The sequence below is a fragment of the Parambassis ranga genome, chromosome 5 (genome assembly GCF_900634625.1).
Source record: "Parambassis ranga chromosome 5, fParRan2.1, whole genome shotgun sequence".
NCBI classification, from domain to species: domain Eukaryota; kingdom Metazoa; phylum Chordata; class Actinopteri; family Ambassidae; genus Parambassis; species Parambassis ranga.
The window spans coordinates 18,377,675-18,397,900 of record NC_041026.1 but is presented as its reverse complement, the minus strand read 5'-3'; the positions used below and the strand labels follow the sequence as shown (position 1 = coordinate 18,397,900).

Here is a 20,226-nt window from a genome sequence, read left to right as displayed (position 1 = left end):
TGTGACGGCTTTGTGTGTTGGACAGATTCTGTGAGGCAGTGACGTGACGTTTTTTTCTGTCTGACACACACTCAGAAGTCTCCCTTTGGTTTTTTCTATTTTTTTGTGTTGGCTGTAGAAACAGGAGTCTCGTGGGCAGATAAATATAGTTCTTTTTGTTTTGGCGTGAGAAAATGCTGTCATGAAGTGGGTCTGTTTTTTTGTCTTTGAGGTCCACACTCCGGCTCCCCGTCTCCTCTTGTGTGTATCGTCAGTTTCTCTACTGTGGAGTTTCACCCCTTTGTGTCCTCTGTGTGGCCCCACAGTGCACCAAAATCCTTATTCAGCGTCGCCGTGCTAAACTCAGAGACTTCTCAAGCTGTGAATGTTTTGGTTTTAGCATCTGAAATAACACTTTGGTTCGAGGCTGTCAATGTTTTTCTCTTTCATTTGAATGCACCTCCATCCATCCATTTGCATGCATGTGAAAGTTGTTCCTAGACGCTGCATATAGGCTCTACTTTATCTCTCTTTCTTTCGCTGATTTATTTCAGTCCTTTTTATCTCCTCTTTTCTGATTAACACCATTCCTGCTGCCTCCTCTATTCAAAAAAAAAGTGGCACTTATCTCTAGTGTTGCGTTGCGTTGTTTTATCACATTATGTTGGTGGCATGATTTTAAAGTCAAATAATCTTCCTGTGTACATCTTCTAGCATGACCCTCCTCCTCAGAGTTCTGCCTCATTTGCACATAGAGCAGCCTTCCTTAGCACGTACTCAGCCACCCACCCACCTGCGAGGTCTGCATGCACTGCACGCTCAACTCGACTGTGAAGTGGACAGGCATCTGCAAGTTCAAACCTCTCAACCATTCACCTAATCCTGTGCCAAATAAACCTCAACTAAAAAACTAAAACCTCATTAGACAAATTCGGGCCTTGTAAAGCTCTTCTGCGTTCCTGCCTACTCACAAGTTTAAAGTTGACTTCTTTTCTTGGAGGTATGACTACTGTTTCTATTAAACGTGTGTGCTGTTCTCTTGTAACTTTACAAAAACGAAAACAAACAAAAAAATGGGACAATACTTAAGGAAAGGTACAAGAAAATAGCACCACTGCTCCCTGCCTGCTAACCATTTACTCACTCTCATTCTATTTTTCTTTTGCTAATGAACTCGTGTCAAAAACTGTTGCCCTGTAATTTCAATTCCCAATATTACTTTAATATTCAGAGTGCCGCTCAGCATTTCCACTGGAATAAATTATAAACAAAGTGCCTTCATTAACGGATGAGCCATCCAGCTTTTACAAACCTGAACGGCGTTCAGTAATTTGCAGGTATGGACAGATAAATCTGTCAGTACCTAACGACTTTCCCCTCTTTTATTCATTCCTTCATGCAGCTGTAGAATCAGTGCACTCAGTAAACTCCTTTAGCTCTTCACAGTGATATAAATTGCATGTTTGAATGCGTGTGCGCGTGTGTGAACGTCACACTCATGGTGTGTCTCTGAGTTAACTAATGATGCCCTAATTAGAACAGTGTCTGTTTATATTAGTAGATGCTCAACAGAATTTAATTAGCTTATTAGAACCATTTATTTTTTTAATTCTTTGATAAGTAACCATATATGTTGGATCAGTAAGCCACTGATTGTTTTCCAAATCAGGTTCATAGTGTGACGCTAAAGGAATATTTCAGTGTTTTGAGAAGACTCCATGATTTCCTGCCAAAAGTTAAAAGAAAACTGATAACACAGTTAATAACAAGCCATGTACGGAGCTAAAAATTTAAGCCAATGTGCCAAAATGTTCCCCAAAAGGCCACCCGAGCCAGTCCTCACAGACCTCCATCCCCCCACAGCACAAATAAACATGTTTATAGCCAGGTGCAAACATTTTTTAAAATATAATTTCCACACCATCAAACCTGACTCTCACAGCAGCAGCTCGTCAATCACAAGGTAACCATGCTCTAAAAGCATACTCTATCATCCATTTTATCGAAAATGTGACCATAATTTACAATATGTACATAACGCTGCATTGGGAAGACTTGATTATAGTGCCTGAGACCATACACTCATTAGGGGAATTGTTTAGGGGGGGAATAAATCAAGTTAAAAATCACTAAGCTGCTCCTGGCAGCAACATCCGCTTGTTTTATGTCTGTGATACAGTGATATTATTCTTCCTGTCAAGGAAGCTAAAATGTGAGTTTCCAAAATGCAGATCTGTTCTTTGAACACACAGATATGTCATAGTTAGAGGAGTGTCAGTGATTTGTGTTGCTGTATCCCTTCTCCTCTCCAAAAAATTCACTCAGTTCTGAAAAACTCTTTGTAAATAATAAGCACGTCTGATAAAAGCTATTATATATTATTTATATTTAATGGAGTAAACTTAAAGCAAAAGAGGAAGACAGAAGGAAGGAAATCGCACTATTATGTCCATATCCCATGATAAAACTGATTTATTCTTACCTTACAACAACTTTTAATAATGGCAGAATCTGACTCATGAAATGCAACTCTGTTCTGTGAAGCCGGAGAGACACATTAACATCCTCTCTATATTTATAAAGTCACACTTACAAGCAGACATTTTTTGGCTTAAACATTAATGTTAATACTTGTTTAGTCATGTCACCGTGTCTTGAGTATGTGTGTGGGTGTGTGTTTTGCTGGAGTGTTGTGTTTATGTATTTCAGCAATGGTACACTGCCACCATGAACCTGCTGGGAACCTGGCTCACTGAACGTATGGATCAGCAGCTCCACGTGTACCAGCTGAAAATCCTCATCAGGATCACAAAGGTGAAAACGAGCAGAAATACAGAGCTGGTCCACGTCCTGTGCCACTGTTAAAGTGACAGGAACAGGAAGTGAATAGGAGTGAAGCTACACAGATAAAACAAATCTGACATTTTGTTTTGAATTAAGTATAGATTATATATCCAGATTGAAATGACAGATCACAAATGTCCTTTCATCTTTCATACAAGAAACACCACTCTGCCTGTAGAAGATGCCGATTGGTTAATTAAGGATATACAGCTGATTTATGGGCATTTGTATTCCTTTGCACAGCTGTCAGTGCATCATCTGTTAGTGATGACACTACACTATACATACACACTGAATGCTGATTGGTTGACAAGTTGGGTTGCAGCAGATCAGGAATGGGTTTACAGCAAAGAAATGTGTGTGTGTCAGCACAGGCAAAGCAGCAATACAAACAGCCTACAGCGCTGGCTGTGACAAATTTTAGAGACTACCTGCTTGTGGCAAAACTAGTTATAACATGTGTTTCATGTGATTCAGAACTATATGACTGAATAAGAGAGCTGCCCTCCATCAGCCTACTGCCAGGGAATCTTTGTGCAGATTTATCTGCTTTCTAATTAGAAATCAAAGTTTGAGCTGTAGCCCTGTCGCTATTAGTTTGTTTTTATTTTTACATTTTTGTTAGTTCCATTGATTGGCACTAAGGAACAGGGCGTTCAGAATATAGTGCCTGCTTTGTCTAATCTTCCAGAATTCATGGTGTCCACACCCTCCTCTGTTCTCTCTGCAGAAAAAGTACCGGGACTTCCGTCTGCAGGGCGTCCTCGACTCCACCCTGAACAGTAAGATGTACGACACGGTGCGCAACAGGCTGACTGTGGAGGAGGCCACCGCCTCAGTGAGGGAAGGAGGCATGCAGGGCATCTCCATGAAGGACAGCGACGAGGAGGACGAAGAGGACGACTAGAGCCTCTGCACTGACACTACAGACCCCCTCCCTCCCCCTCATCCCCGACCTCCCTCCCCCCCTTTCACACTTTTGACTTTAGCCTGGTTACCGATGCATGTACCAACTCAGATAGCCACTCTAGGACCTCTTTGTCAGCTCGAAAATGCCTATGAAGGAACTATTAACTAAAAAAAGAAAAATAGTACTTATACTGAAGAAAATAAAACTAAAAAAAAAGTGAAAAAAATAACCATGATTGGCAGTTTAGCTGTGTCATAATAAAGATAGCACCTATCTTTGATTCATTCATTTCTAAATTCATTTCTATGTGTTACTAAGCAATATGGAGAACCATTTGTTTGACAATGTTGAGTGAGATTAATAGGTGTGTCCCTGTCCAATGCAAACCTATATGGCGCTTCTTTGTCGTATTCTACATTCATTAATGGTACATTGTCGTGATGATGAGTGTGTGGACCCTTTTCTTTGTCTTGTCTGTTTTTAAGTGAATGCCAACTGCTTCAAACTGAAAATAATAATAATAAAAAAAATAACTCTGTATTTGTTTACGGCTGTTACAGATAAACTGTTGTCTACTCACTGTTCCAAACATCAACAGTAAGTCTAGACCTGCATTTTTATCATGTGTCAATGCTATGTGATCTCATCTCAATTACTAATTAGACACAGTTCAACAGAAATCTTGAACTTCAAGGAGTGGGCAGTCTAGAGATGCAATATTCTCATAGCTCCATTTTGATAACTTGGGAGATTCTATTTTTATTTCAACATTAAAAAGGCCTTGAAACAGGTTCTATTTTAATTGAGTTGCACTTTTACAGAGAAAAGGGCAAAAATAATTTTTTTTATTGAAAAAAAAAAAGTTGGTCTGTCTTTGTTCTGTAATTGTGTAGAATGAGATGTCTGGCATTTGTTTGGGTCTCACTGTTGTTTTGTATATATTATATAAATATATATATAAATATAAAAATGCTGTACATTGCATTCTGAGCCATTGCTGCATGCCTGTGGGTTCCCACCCTCCCCAAACGCTTTCTGTTTTCTGTGTGAATTAGCTGGTGGATTCATTCTTGCTTTTTGCCTTATGAAAGCCAACAGTTGTAATATGCAAGAGCTGTGGCCTCTAAATAAAAACTATTGTACATGTGCATCCTCTGTCTGCTTACTCGCTGCACAAAGACACAGTTTATATGATAAACTACACTATGTGTTTTTGTATTAGGGTTTTATTAGTATTTTCTTAAAATGTTTTTGCTTTTAAATGCAGTAAAATAAGTTTGTTTGGCATTTAACACATTTCTGCACTAGTAATACATCAGTTAAAAGTCAGGAGTGATTTGATCATCAGTGGGAGAAAAACTTTGTAAAAAATGTTAAAAGTACATAATGTCATTTTCAGTTACATTTTTTATAGTGTCTAGTTTTTGTCACCTGTTATATTTTGTGCAGAAAAAAATGTTAATATCTAATGATTGCTGTCTGTACATGCACATAAAGAGTTAATTCAGTAGACAAAGTGTGTAAGAAAAAGAATCTTAGCTAATCAAAAATGACTCCATAAGCTTGTGTCATTAAAAGTATTCAGGCAGGTAGATTATGTAACAAACATCTAGGTTCACAGTTTAAATCAGCTCTGCCTCAGAGCTAAATGAATGTGCTGCTGACATGTTATTCACCTTCTTTTAGGACTGCCAGCAGGGGGCGACATGAGAAGCAGTCAACAGTCAACCATCAGTACATTCTTAATACACGGATGCAGTGCACCCAAAGCCAGACTTTATTTAACGTATAGCAATACAATTTACCTATTAAATAACACTATTACACTATAATATGATATATAACAGCATCATAGGAACAGACTGCTATGATACTGTCATATAAGCAGTAATAAGATGGACAAAACTGTTTTTTTTTTTGTTTGTTTTTTTTAAATTACAAAATAGACCTAACTACCAACCTCGCTGGAATGAGATGACACACTGGTTCCCCTGGGGCAGATGTCAGGAAAATATCCCAACATGCACCTCAGTTGGGCAGCTGTGAACATTTCCCTATCAAGAGTACAGTCTGTAACAGGGCCACTACACAAACCCAGTATTTGTATGAAAATATAGAAACTTCCGTGATCTCAAAGGTTACAGAGTTTGTGTTCTGATGGAGTGCAGCTGCAGCACTTGTGTTGGAAATGTGCACAAACAAAGGAGGCCGGCGTTCATACAAAGGAAAGCATACATGTGGATTTATAGGTGATCAGCAATCTGGACATTTCTCCAAATGTTGGAGAGTTGTCCGTGGAATAAAAAAACTCCCCCTTTTGTAGAAGAAGTGGATGTTAGCAGAAAAAAAAAATCAATCGAGAGAGAGAGAGGATCAGGGTTTACGATTAGGGCCAAAAAATGATGCAAAGCTGGAATATCAGCATCTGTAATTTAAACCTTATCATTCTAATGTGAGGAAAGCGTCACAAAGTCTGATCGTCTACTGGGAGGTGAGTTCCTGAGACAATAAAAAAAATAATAATAAAAAAAAGCCAGGATAAATTCACACCTTTGACACTGAAAGTCTGGTACTGCAGGGTTTTAGGCAATTAAATAGGTCTCAGGACAAAACCACTTACACATTGCAAACTGGAACCACATCTTTGGTTACAAATAAAGCATTGACCCCCTTCGAAAAGAAACTACAGTGCCTACAGAATGTTTTCACCACCTAAAAAAACAAAAACATGAAATGGCTGATTGCACAAATATTCATCCCTTTCTATGAGATCTTTAAAGCATCACTTGGTGTGTAATAAGATGCTGTGACTTTAGAATAAATACGGCAGGATATGAATCCAGAAGCTGTTTGCTTGACTGGTTCTTTTTTTTTTGTTAAGTCAACAATCAGGATTCCAAGGCACTGAATGGCATCTTCACCAGGAGGCCCTGTGAGGACACATCTCTGCAGTAAAAACTGAGGAGTAGAAAGAAAACTGGAGGAAACTTTATCTTTAAAAAGAACCTTTTAAGATCCTGCAGGGGGGAGTTTATTTATGAAAACGTGCTCATGGCAACAGACAGAGGAAACAAATGCAAAAGCTGACAGCTCTGTACACTGCAGACACATGGTGAAGCTGAAGTGCTGCTAGTAAATAAATGTGATCTTAAAGGGAATGAATATGTGCACTCATTTTTTTTATATAAATCAAGCTTGTTAATTTGTATTTTTTTTGTGTGCTGATCACACAGATGCGGCTGAGAGAGCTCAACACATTGTAATGTAAGTAAACAAAAGGACCAGGACGTCAAAGATAAAAATCACAATAAAACTTCAGCTCATTTCACCACGAACAAGTAGCAGACTTCAAAAGTCACAAAGCATTACAAACGACACGCGCCTTCCCAGACAGGTCCGTCACTTTTTAAGCTCCCCCTGGAAACACTTATGGTCTCTACATTCAGCACATTTCATAATTTAGTTGTTTTTTGAATATTTGCAGCATGTTTTTTAAAAAATTATGAAGACTTTTTAATTGTCTATTTTCATGTGTTTTTTTAAGTTGCAAGTCATTGAGCCCTCTCAGTCGCTGTACAGATCAACATCAAAGATAAAGCCTGTGATTTCATGTTACAAAATAAAACATGAGAAACTGTCTAGGGTGAATACTTTTTGTAGGCATTGCGTTGTGTTGGTACAGATAACTATTACATGTGTTAATAACAGTTGAGCTTTGACCGCTGAGGTTAGAAAAAAAAAAGAAGTTACAAAAAAAAAATCTGATTGGAGATTTGCAGACTTGACAAACCTCCAGTGGACACACAGGTGAAAAAAAAGATCATATCAAACATTGGCTGGATATTAAAGGATATATAGATATATATACATATACATATGTATATATACAAAACAATATAAGTCCCTGTAAAAAGCAATAAATGTTCACATTAGATGTAACACACTTTAACAAAATAAGCAATAAGTACATTTCACAGGACAGCAGTGAGATACTGGGACAATAATAATAATAATAATAATATTTAGGCAGGTATTATGAGTCTCTTCACATGTGACTACAAAAAAGCAGCTTTGCTCATGTGGAGCGCAGCCTCAAACAGTTAGGATTAATCGGAGTGAGAAATAATAATAATGCATGCTGCGCTGTGTTATGTCATGACAGGGCGTTCTGAGTTGAAGATGGCGCCTTAGCTCATCCCAGTTTTTGTCTCAGTCTGGTCCCCCCAGCCTTATCGCATTGCCGGGACAGGAAGAAGGGAAAAAAAAAAAAATAAAAGGTTTTCACTCACTGGATATTTAGGCAGTAACACTGATAGTATAGTGCAAACTGGACAGAGCTGCTTTTTCCTCATGTCAACTTAAAACAGGTGCAAACGCTCAGCAGGATTAACATTTAAGACAAGAAATAAAGGACAAAAACATAAATATCAAAAAACCTTTTATCAGTATAAAAAGTAATAAGGTTATTCATTTAATCAATAGTCTGGCAAAAAAAGGCCTCAGAAAAGTTCTTGGATTTTTTACAAATTAAGTGCCTGTGAGAATGTCCTCAGACGAGCGACTCCATGCTCTCTGCAGGGTCCGACTCGTCTGCGATCACCACCGCCCCATTAGTGTCCATGTGCATGGGGCTCAGGCCACACTCTCGGTTACTGACCAGGCTGAGCATGGCTTTGTAAAGGTACTGGTACTGCTCCTGCACACACAGACAAGCAACAGGTTTACAATACATATACTGGTTCCAGTGTTGCTGGTTTAGATGGAGATAAACAGTTGTGCAGCCTTTTATCCAGCCTCAGATTTAATTTTATCCATCTGTTATGATGACAGCATTCTGTTACAGGTTTTGTTATGTTAAATTCCACAGCAATGGAGAGACGTGCTGGACTGGAAGTTGTTGTGAGCCTCCTGCATGGCCTCTTTCCTTCTCTGAACCCTGGCGTCATGTTCCATCTGTTTCTGGATGAGGACACGCTCTCTTTCATCTAAGTGCTTGTCAGCCAAAATCTGCACAGGTCCTCAGAAGTTGATGCTGATGCCTGGACTGCTTTCTCATTTCTACCACAATTGCTACTATTACCATGTTTAAAATGAGAGATTGCCAACATTAGTACAAGTGACTGGAGTGTTCATGTAGACAAACTAGTTGGTGAACACTCAGATATTACTGTCAGAAAATAAACAATAGCAGAACACAAGCATATTGCTCCATTCCTGCTGTTGCATGAAACATCAGCTGCAGGCTAGTGATGCATGCTATTGTGGAAATGTGCAGGCTTGTTTATCTGCCCACTAAAGACCCTGAGAAACTGATGAATATGTTAGCTTACAGCAGTATGGACAGCTTTCTCTGTTGGCCACATGGGGGCAGCATAACAAGTTGCAAACACCAGATCAAGTGAAAAACATTTCTTCACTTTCTCTGTAAACTCACTATATCAGTGAAGACTCCCGGCCTCATCAGATTGATCATCTTAGCCACCTGATAGATGTCAACAACCCCTTCATTCTCCAGTTGCTGGGACAGTGTGGTGAGGGCACAGAGCATCCCCGCTGACACCGCTCCGCACCTGAGGAGAGACAATCAGAATCAGCAACAACCCAGCCTGTTTGTGTCCAGTATAAATGAGCGGGGAGACACGGCTTGCGGCTTGTTATCAGACACAGCAGCTCCCTGAGAAGAGCATGATTGATCATCGAAACACTGAGTAATTCAGAGAGCTGATGTTTACCATAATAGCAGCAGAGGTGCCGACATCTGTAAGACAGAAATCAGCTGGAGTGTGGATGCAGTTTTGGTTGCCTGGTTACTAAAAGAGTTTCTGTTTGTTCTGGTAGTGGGGGCCTGTAGATGTTCTAACCACTGCGTCACATTTAAAAACATGCTTTCTATCAGGACAAACACTGCACATCTAACCAGGCTTAATCAAAGATATGTTAACGTCTGAGCTCACAAACAAAAACAAGCAAGTCAGCAGAGTGTGTTACAACAGCTGTGTGTAGAACATATAGTCCTGAACTAGCTTATGGGACAGAGTGAGGCTGTGTGCTTCCTGCAGAAAGCCCATATAACATTTTTTTTCCTTCTTTGGCCAATTTCATGTTTATCCATCTGGATTGTTTTGCTCTTAGTGGCAGAGTTTTGGAGATTTCAATTGAAAAACTCAACAGCTATGTCACAAAAATCATGAACTGAACCCAGGAAATTCTCCAGAGTTTTTCTGTGAGCAAGGAGGTATTTTGTAGAAAAATTGTTCCTCAATAGGACTCTGCTCTAAATTTTATTCTTTTGAGAAGAAATGAGCTCTCATCAAGACATTTCACATTTAGGTGTGGTATGGACTGTCCCAGAGGTAAACATACTCATCGTGCACGATGGTGGGGCCGTCTCGAGTCATGGCTTCCTCCTTGATGACACTGATGAGCTCGAAGGTGCTGCTGAGAGGGGCGTCAGGGTTCGGCCATTTAGGGCACTGGAAATGTCTCACCTCCAGCACGTAGTCATCCTGTCACACATGGGAGAAGAGGGCATGCACCCAGGACGTCACTCCACACACATGCTGTGACACGTGACGCCAAGTATGGAACATGTAATGAGGCAGAAGAACGGGTACCTGTGTGGCCTCTAAGATGAAATCATGGATGATGATCTGCTCCTCGTTGGAGAGGCACAGTCTGTCCTTACTGATGAGTGTGACGGTGAAAGCAATGCAGTTCATGGCCTCTTCCCGACTTGGCCAGTAAACAAATTCATCCTCAGCCTGCAGGGAAACAGTCACACAGGTCATTTAATTATTTAACCTTTTCATTTTCATTCACTGTTAAAATTCTTCAAAGAATAAAAACACAGGTCCATTGTTACTGACCAGGCCCTGGTTGTCAGGCAACATGACAATAATTTGAGCATTATGGTCCCAAATCATCCTCCAGAAGTCTGTGGTGGTGTGGGGCAAAGGATGCTGGGTAATGATGAACTCATTACTCCTGTAGTAGCCCTGGGGTGACAGAGGTGAGCCGTTAGCCTTTCTGAAGCTCAGGTGAGTATTTGTGACACTAAGCTTATCATTCTCTGAAAAATATCCTGAATAAATACATAAATTGTGGAGGATAAAGAAACCAAACTCAGTAACTGTGACATTGTACCATTATGTAGGATGCATTAATGTAATCTGTTCCTTTCATGCCAGGCAAAGTGGTGAGTCCAACCCTCGCTCGCTCAGCTGATGAGAGACAGAAAAAAAAAATGCTTTAAATCACAAGCCAGGCCTCTTTAATATCACACTGGCTGATAATGCACACATTCATTACCAGCCCGGCTGTTGCTATAGCAACAAGTACTTCCTTTTTCCCCCTGTCAGCACGCAGGCATAGAAAGATTAACTTATAGGATTATGGAAATTGATTCTAAATTTGGACTGTGAATTGTCTTTAATAATTTAGCGACTGAAAAACAGGAAAATGTAAAAGACAATATGAGGACACGCTGAGAGTCAGATTCCTGTTTTCTTCAAGAAAAAGGGAAAAGTAACCGATGCAGGTCCTGACAGTGTCTACATGCATCTTTAACCTTCTAATTAAAACACTGTGGCTGACGGGAGGTTTTACACATCCAACATGAGCCTGCTTCTCCAAAGCTTCAGCTCTGCTCACAGTTCGCTGTGGTAAATACTCACAGGGAACCACAGAGGAATTGCGGTTCTTCTCCTTGTTGCAGTCTTTGTGAGCACTGAAGCACTCCACAAAGCGTGCATTGCACTGAGTCAGCAGCTGCTGAGAGAAAAGACAAAGATCACGAGATCAGAAAATCTTTGTCCAGAGAGTGAGTGTAAATTAAAATCAAACATGAAGAAAAGATCTATAGTGTTGTTTAACACTCTGAATTAACAGCAACTCTTCCACATTAATAATGAGCATGCGAACCTCAGGAGGAAGTGACATTATGATGTGGGAGCAATTAGTTTGTCTCTCCTGATGTTGAAAGAGCAGGAGCTTGATGAAACATTCATCAAGCTTTGCATAAGGCAGCAGGGGTGACAGACATGACTTTATTACAGCCAACATCAGAGACGCTCGCAATCTATTCCCGTCTGGAACTGGAAAGCCACCGAGCGTGTTGCTAACGAGCCTCTGATCCAAAGAGCACCTCGAATTCAGCTGACGGGGCCACTGCAGACAGTGACAGCTCATCTAACCGGACCAGTCACACGTACAAAAAGGTTTACTCACCCTGAACTGCTTCTCCAGCGGTGTGCGGCCTGTTGAGTTGGGCGTGAGGATGCTGTTGACGTAGCTGTGCAGCTGCCAGGCAGGCACCTCAGTCTCTCTGCTCAGGATGGCCTCCATCAGGGCATCATGGATGAAAACATACTGCTCCTGAGGGGGGAGAGAGAAGACATACAGGGTTTAGAATCAAATATGAGATACAACCTAGTGGTTGGATGGTTCCTCCAGAACTCAGCCAGGCTTTAGTTTACATGGAAATCTCTTCAGACAGACATGTAGTGAGGACTTTAGAAAAGATTTAGACTGAAAAGCCAAAAATGTTTTTGTGAGGTCAAAGTAACCTTGAATATAATATATAAAAAAATACATCATATACAATGGGAAAACTCTAGTAGATATTACAAGTCCTAACCAGTCTGGACCACCGTTGGATCTTATCTTATAAAAGTCTACCAAAAGATTTTTTTATCTTGTTTAAAAAAAAAAATTGCTGTGAATAACCAAGGGCAGCCTCCTTGGCTAAGAAATGAGGTCTTACAAACTGCAGTTCATCCTGCAAAAAAACATTTTGAAACAACTATACGGAGTGATTTAAAAAAAATCTTTTTAATGATATTAGGACTTTGACATTACACATTACTATGGACATGTTTGAGAGACGGGGATCAAATTACAGTGTGAGTTTCTTGCTTCTGTGGTTGCCTGACTGCTTCAGCTTCACCTTTTTTTTCTGTATTTGGAGTTCAGGTGGACCATGCCACTCCAACATGATGATGGAGCCTCTCACAGAGACTCAAATGGCTCTGTAGAAATCTATGGGTGACGTTACAGATGCTTTGTCCATAGTTGTATAATGTCTGTGTGAATACCATGATGGCAGTCATGTTTTATTTCACACAGAGAAGGGTTCTTAATCAGGATTAAAAGGGAGATAAAAAGCAACACTTCTTTGGTGATACATTAATAACATTACAGACAACATTACAGATGTGACCACAGCGATGGTGGAACGATATTTTACTCAGATAAAAACTGTGTCAGATTGAGAACACAATGGGCTTTTAGAGGCACATAAAGGTGGGAGTGGAGAGAAAAACCCTCCAACTTCCTTCAGTTAAAAGCCTAATACGGATGTGTGGCCTGAGGACAGCCGGTCTGAACTAATTCTGGAGTTATACAGTCATCTTGACTGTGGCGAGAGTAAAACAGTTTGCAATGTGCGCTGCACTGAAACTGCAGTAAATGTGACCTTTACCTGAGCTCAGAGTATCACACTGAATAGCTTTTATAACTCCTTATCCATCTTTAATCACAGATGACCTTTTAGAGAAGGAACCCAGTTTCCCCAGAGGAGCTGATTATTGAGAGCTTCTCACCTCAGTCTGGACCAGGTAGTTTCGCTGCGTGCGGATATGTTTGAGGAAATCCAGGACGCTGACTGTGCTTTTGTCTTTGATCTGCTGCAGCATGCTGTCAATGACAATGTACGTTCCTGTGCGGCCAACCCCTGCACTGAAGAGCAGAGCGCACAACAGTGTGAGCACGCCCCTAGAGGGAGCTTTTCACTTATTCAGCATATCTGAGACTAACACTCATAAGCAACACTTATTAAGCCCTGAAGCTGAGTAATAATGATGTACCTGCAGTGCACCAGGACAGGACCCATGTCTGCAGTGCGAGCCGCTGATGAGCGGTTGATGAAGGTGAGGACAGGCAGCGTGTACTCGGGTACTCCCATGTCAGGCCACTGAGTGTAATGATACTGGACCACAGTGCGCTCATTTAGCTTCCCTTTAGGATTCCCCTTCTGACCCTGAAACCGAGGAGCAGACATGCGATGCCGGTGAGAATTCAACACAGTCCCTTCACTTTCTGAACAAGGAGCCAACGTATAAGGTGATGTACACTGCAACATTTTTTTAAAATATTGAACTAAAGCACCATTTTACAGTAGAAGCTAACATTTCAAGCAATTGGTTGAGGACGAGAGCACGAGTCTTGGATACCTTTTTAACTTTCGTGTTCCTTATCAGGAAGCGGCGCAGTGTGTAGCAGGCATGCACTTTAGTGCTTTTCAGAGTCACCACAATGTTCCCGTACTGCTCACTGTTCTCTGTCGGCCAGTACTGGTCACATTTCCTCTGAAAGACACAATTGGGGATAAGTTAGCTCGTCTCCCACCTGCTCATATGGCCACCTCTGCTTTGTATTGTTCACAGGAAGTGAAACCTACTCTGCCTTTTTCCACCAGGTTTGTGATCATGATGATGATTCCAGTGTTCTGCTCCCACACCATCCTCCAGAAGTCTTCAAACGTCGACTTGAGAGGACCCTGAGCAGCTATATAAGCCCGGGGCCGGTTGTAGCCCTGAAACAGGAGAGCGGAGGAGTTATTATTTACTGGTACGATGCAATCAATTCTGAATCAATTTCCCACAACTCCTGATATAGCTGATATAACTGATGTAGTGCTACAGGACATTGGCAGGTCATGTTTCCTGTACCTGACAGAAACTGTCAGTTTTTATGCATTGATCAATATCTTTGATAAATTCCTAGCTTTTGTTACCATCCCTTGGTTTGATGACATTGTTATTCTTAAGTAAAGCTGTCAGCACAGCTTTTAGTGCTGTCAGAAATTCTTTTACAGCTTGCTTTGAAATCCAAACCAAGACCTGCATAAAGAAAACTGAACCTTGAAGGTGTCAAATGGTTGATAAAACTCACATCTACGTAGTTGGCGTTGATGTAATCTGAATGTTTGGCATCTTTCCCCGCCAACGCTCGTAATTTCACCCTGCTGTGGTCATCTGGGGAAAGCATTGACATATTGTGTGAATTATTAAAAGGATAAAAACCCGTTATGAAAACATTATTGGATTCCACAGCGGTAGACATCATAATCAGATTTTACAGCTGACTCACAGGCCACGATGTTGATGTATCTGTTTTTGTGCTTGTTGTCGGGATGATTGGAATGTTCTGCTGTGATTTTTAGGTCGGCTGTGCAGCGCTGGACCTCCTGGAGGGGAAAAAACAGCCAGAAATGGATTCTATTAAACAAGGCTAGAGAATCTAAGGGGATTTCAGACTGCAAGGAAGTTATATTTGTTTAAACAGTAAGTGTTTTATAATAACAGCTATTTTTTATGATACTATTGGTTTTTAAAGGAAACATTTCCTCCTCTGGAAATGCTGCATGAACAGCTCTGGTTCATCTCTCTCTCTCTCTCTCTCTCTGTGTCAAGGATGCTTCAGCAGAGCAGATGCTTACTGCCACTGGGGCTTGAACTCAAGCCTCCAGTAGAACAGCCTTTGTCTTTTCTTCTTCACTACACACACAGTGCATTCACCCATCCAAAAAAAAAAACAAAAAAAAAAAAACACAACATCCCCACAGCCTCACAGTGGTGTGCATGAAAACGGTGCACGCAAGCTTCACTTCGAATGACCCCAATTAGAAGGTACTCCAGGGGTGAAGCTTTTGCCTCCTTTCTTAACCTAGTTACACAGAAAGTGTGTTTCCATCCAGTCAGCCAGCAGACAGCCTTTCTCTAATTAACCTCTGTCTCTCTGATCTTTCTCTCTATCTCTCTTTCTGCCATCTGTTCAACATTTGCAACCCTGCACACAAACACATGCATAAAATAATGTCTCACTGTTGTTCAGAGACACACCCATATGTAAAAAAATCTGTAGTTCTTCAACACAGTCTAAACACTAGAAGTAAAGACAAAATGCTCCTATGTATTCTACAGTAGATGGTGTCACACCAGTTCTGCTTGGTTCAGTTTGACTCTGCGACTGACTTATTTAGGCTCATGTAATTACAGCACAGACAAGCCAACCACACCACATACTGGCCAAGTGTGTGTGTTTGTGGTGAGTGAAAACAAAGCAGATCCATCACAGGAATTTACGATCAAATGTAGCAACAGCATAGTCGCTAATCTCCCTGTAATCATTTTATAAAATATTTTGATGCTGATGTACAGAAATGATGTTTCCTATAAAAACAGGGAACTATGGATGCCGACCCTCACCTGAAAAGTCCAGTCTGTTCTAGGCTCTGTCCACCATCAGCTCAGCAGTGATGGTGTTTTTCCAAGTGTTTCGCTCGTTGCAAAAATAATATAAGCTTTCCCATCGCAACACGAGTCGTCACTGTTTTGAACATTACTTTCCACAACAACTACAATTATTGTATTATTGTTTGGTCATGTGCTAAAATAACACTAAGGTACTGTGAGAGACATATCATATAAAACATCAAATTTAACCTCAAAATGCTTTAATAAGCATTCAGGGCATACCTCAAACTCCTCAGTGAAGCCTTGAATGTTGTTCTTGTAGAGCTCCATGATGTGTTTAACAAACTGCTTAACAGGGATGGCCTCCATGTCATCTGCAAGAGGAATATACAACATTTATAAAGGTCACATGTGTTTAGAATAGAATATAATAGAATTAAAACACTTTATTAACCCAAGCTGGGAAATTTCAGTTTCTGTGTGTGGATCAATCTTTATTTCCAGTATTTATATTAGTAATATGTTCTTTGAGAACATTATGTATGAATTACTGTATCCTAATACAAGGACAATAAAGCTTTCTATTCTATTCTATTGTTTCCTGATGTCAGATCAGCCAAAGAGTCAATGTCGGAAACAGGAAGGAAATATATATTTTTTTAACCAACTAACCTCTCGTCTATATGTGGTATTTGAACTTTATAGCAGGGAGCATCTGTCTCACATGAGCCAAATCAGCTTCAAATTACATATGAGGGGTCTCTGATATGGCTGGTCAGTATCACACGGAGACTTCAGTGCAGGGGACCCAGCTGTCGCCACCGCTACTGCTGGCCAATGTCTTAACTAATACACCCTTGCAGCTGGGGCCTGTGGGGCGCTTACGTGCCTCAGTGGTTAAAGCTTGGAGGTGAATTCTCATTTATTAAGCTGGTCATTTTTCAAAGTGTCTCCTTTGTATTAATGTTGAGAGATTTATTAGTCTAATCAGTTCATCAGAGCGGTTCTGAGTGAAATGTAGATGTAGGAGCTAGAAACTGTGATAGACTAAGGATGATTAAGCCCATTCTTTTCCTGAATGGATGTAGAATTGTACATATGCATGTTCACTTGTGTGCCTGACTGGATCATGGCGCCATTTCAAACATGAAAACACTATGCAAATATTAGACAGTTAAAGTAGGAAGGAAGAAAGGAAGAAGGAAGGAAAAAGGAAGAAAGGAGTCAATACAAGCATCAGCTGCATTTTTTAACTATGACATCACAGCCTTTAAAACGTCCCTGAGCTTTAAGCGACTGTGAAAGTAAAGTCTAAATATCGACAAGCTGTCACTGCAGCGCTGCCTGGGAAGAAAAGCCAGTCACACAACTTCTACAGAGCTGCTCCCGCAGTCATTTCACATGTAAATGAAGAGAAACTGTGCAGATGGAGACAAAGGAGACACAGGAAAGATCTGAGAACAGTTAACGGTGACTTGAAGCAGTGTGCTTTATCAGCACGCATAAAAAGAAGTCAAGATTCTATTAGTTCTCAGTTTCAGTAAAATAAAAGTGGAATATCTAACAGTGATTTCACAGGCGCTCTTTCACTGGCACTTATTTTAACCTTTAATTAGTCATACACACTCTCACAGCGGCCACATATCATATTTTTATCGTTTGTTTAAAACACTGACTTTTTACTTTTCCTGTGAATTTTCTATCTCACCTGGAATCGGGATGACTGGGATATTGTCATTGGCCACCACCCGTGGGGAGCTGCTCTCCTCCACATAGAAGTGAGCCGTCTGAAAAAATCTCCTACAGGGACACAGAGAGACAGAAAGGAGAGAGCGAGATGAGTACAGTGAATAGTGCACACACATCAGCACAAATGACATGTATGATGAAGTGTACTAGTGAGTTGTTATCTCGTTGTTCTCAGATCTAGCCTGTCAACATCAGCACAGAAACGCTCAACAGAATGACAACAGCAGAAAACGACTAATAAAAAAAAACCCCAGAGCAGTTGGGAAGCAGCTGATCACATGCACAGATACAGTGAGCGGCTCCTGGAAACTGCAGCCAGGGAACAGGTAAACAACTCACAGCGACACACACACAAACTGAAGACAACTACTCCAAACAATGAGTCCATCCTCAGGGCCACTTTCAGGTGGTTCCACTTCACTTTCAGGGCAACACAATTAAAATACATTAAAAAAAAATACTAATGGAGGTTAATGTGCAGAATATTAATATAAAGCACTAATAATGGTTATCTTCTTTTGCCTTAAAAGACCCATATAAGACCCACATGCAATCCTACCTGTACTTGATGCAGAGGAGGGAGCAGATGCTGGACATTCTTATGGAGGGTTGGAATCAAAATAAAAAGGTGGCCGTGCATTTAAAATGTGTAGGAAAAAAAGGTTGAGACCGGGTTAGAGGGAGAGAGAAAGCGAGGGAGGGAGGGGGGGAGGTGAAGAACAAATAGGGAGGAGAGCCCCCCTTCTCCCTCCCTGGCTTGCGTCACAACCTCCCAGTCTAATGGCTCCCTCTGAGTACAGATGTGCTTCAGCTATTTAACCTGCACTGTCAACATCTCTGTGCTGACTCTCTCCCACCCACAGTCTCAAAAGGGCAATTTGCTTTGAGAGGAACAGGGGATGAAACAGCCTTTACTATAAAAGAATGAAATAAAATAAAAAGGAGTGAGGCCCACTTAACACCACCGTCAGCAGCACCGAGTCACTAACACCGGCTGGGATTTGCTCTCTCGTTCAACATCTGTGAGTTTGCAACAAACACCTCAAAGCCTCAGAGGCTTCCAGATGTGTACTGGAAACTCCAGCAATTAATTCCACTGTGGAGAACCTCAGATTAATCAGACAGGCGAAATGAAATAAGACGAGGATATTAAACTTCAACACATACTCCGATGGTCACATATTTTTAAATAAACATGTCTTAATGAAACTGATTGTGCTATTAGGTTGTTAATGACCAAAACATCTGCAGCCTGAGACTGAACTAACTGGTTTTATTAGCTGTTGTCACCAAGAGAGACAGCGCTAAGGATGAAAAGTAAAGAGTGTGTGAATGAGTTGATTTCATCTTTCGTCATGGCCTGTTCCCAGGGGGGAAGCAGCCATTGTCTGTAAGTCTGAGTTGTCACAACAACAGATGTGACGGCCATTTCTAATCTCAAAGCTGCCCCTGTTTTTCTGCTCACATACCACAACTCTCCACTGTCACCTTGTTTACAGCTGTCTGGTTTTTTTTTTTGCACCTCTATGGAGCCGTTAGCTAGACTTTTATTTATATCACACTCTTACATTATCTGCTAGCAAGTTAAGTGTTATAAAAGACAACTAAATGAGTTTATAAAATGCATTAACACAATTCAAATCAAAAATAATATCAGCCTATTAAAAATAAAATCCTACACAAGCAGCACTGGCAGTAAATACACACTGGACGAGCTGAGGAAATTGTCCATAGAGCCATTTGTAACTCATTAACCGACCGACATGTGCTGGTGGCCTGGCCTGTGTAATTACTGGGGCTCCAATAGCATGGCTGGAAATTAGCCCAGCAGATGAAGACACAGCTGGGACCTGTGCTGGCACCGCAGAGCCTTCAGGTCTCCTGCCCCTCACCCATGTGGTTGATGGGCCTGATGCTGCCTGGTTAAGACTGATGCATAAAACAGGCACTACAAGGCAGACTGGAAAGCCCGGACGTTCATAAGAGGGTGTGTGAATGACGCATCAGAGTGACCCTTATTAAGATGAAAAGCGTAAATTAAAAGTAGGCATTTTAAACTCTCTCTCACCTCCAGTACACCATCACAATCAGCAGCACGATGAGGCACAGCAGAGTGAGAGCTGACACCACCACCAAGGGAACGATCCACACCATCCTGCCCATTTCTGGGTGTGAGGTCCGCGTCACGTTAGACAAGATGTTTTTATCTGAAAGACCAAATACACACATGTACAAACTGTTTAACTCTGTAGTACCTTATTTATGTTTTGGGTAACAGACACATTCTTTGCCACACATAAAATGAAGAAGATACTCAGTGGTCATTGTTTTGACAGTGGTGATGATGTCACCACTGACTTCTACGTAGATGTACGTAAGACAGACCTCTGACAGTGTAACCTTAGCTTCAGCCAGCAAAATGCCAGCAGTATATCATATACAAGAAAAAGGTAGCATCAAAACATTGCACAGACTGGAATACTCATCAAT

At 40.9% G+C, this 20,226-nt stretch overlaps 2 protein-coding genes across 6 annotated transcripts in view; one reads left to right on the top strand and one right to left on the bottom strand.

Moving 5' to 3' along the window:
• The window catches only part of cadpsb (Ca2+-dependent activator protein for secretion b), a 59,323-nt gene extending 54,570 nt beyond the window's left edge, over window positions 1-4,753 (top strand). For all 4 annotated transcript variants that reach the window (XM_028406035.1, XM_028406033.1, XM_028406034.1 and 1 more), the window contains 2 exons: window positions 2,689-2,793; window positions 3,554-4,753. In XM_028406035.1, coding sequence (XP_028261836.1) covers window positions 2,689-2,793; window positions 3,554-3,730 — 282 coding nt within the window. In that variant the 3' untranslated portion in view covers window positions 3,731-4,753. The remainder of the gene's footprint in view (window positions 1-2,688; window positions 2,794-3,553) is intronic.
• Window positions 4,754-5,475: 722 nt separating this feature from the next.
• Window positions 5,476-20,226, bottom strand: part of ca16b (carbonic anhydrase XVI b) — a 90,691-nt gene continuing 75,940 nt past the window's right edge. The window contains exons 13-29 of one of the 2 annotated variants that reach the window (XM_028405667.1): window positions 19,805-19,943; window positions 17,696-17,787; window positions 16,270-16,361; window positions 14,882-14,978; window positions 14,684-14,766; window positions 14,190-14,324; window positions 13,963-14,097; window positions 13,597-13,769; window positions 13,333-13,468; window positions 11,960-12,106; window positions 11,407-11,503; window positions 10,877-10,953; window positions 10,600-10,728; window positions 10,348-10,494; window positions 10,097-10,239; window positions 9,168-9,303; window positions 5,476-8,429 (exon numbers count right to left, since the gene is read on the bottom strand). In XM_028405667.1, the coding sequence (XP_028261468.1) occupies window positions 8,283-8,429; window positions 9,168-9,303; window positions 10,097-10,239; window positions 10,348-10,494; window positions 10,600-10,728; window positions 10,877-10,953; window positions 11,407-11,503; window positions 11,960-12,106; window positions 13,333-13,468; window positions 13,597-13,769; window positions 13,963-14,097; window positions 14,190-14,324; window positions 14,684-14,766; window positions 14,882-14,978; window positions 16,270-16,361; window positions 17,696-17,787; window positions 19,805-19,943 (2,105 nt within the window). In that variant the 3' untranslated portion in view covers window positions 5,476-8,282. The remainder of the gene's footprint in view (window positions 8,430-9,167; window positions 9,304-10,096; window positions 10,240-10,347; window positions 10,495-10,599; window positions 10,729-10,876; window positions 10,954-11,406; window positions 11,504-11,959; window positions 12,107-13,332; window positions 13,469-13,596; window positions 13,770-13,962; window positions 14,098-14,189; window positions 14,325-14,683; window positions 14,767-14,881; window positions 14,979-16,269; window positions 16,362-17,695; window positions 17,788-19,804; window positions 19,944-20,226) is intronic. The other variant, XM_028405668.1, reaches the window with a different exon arrangement.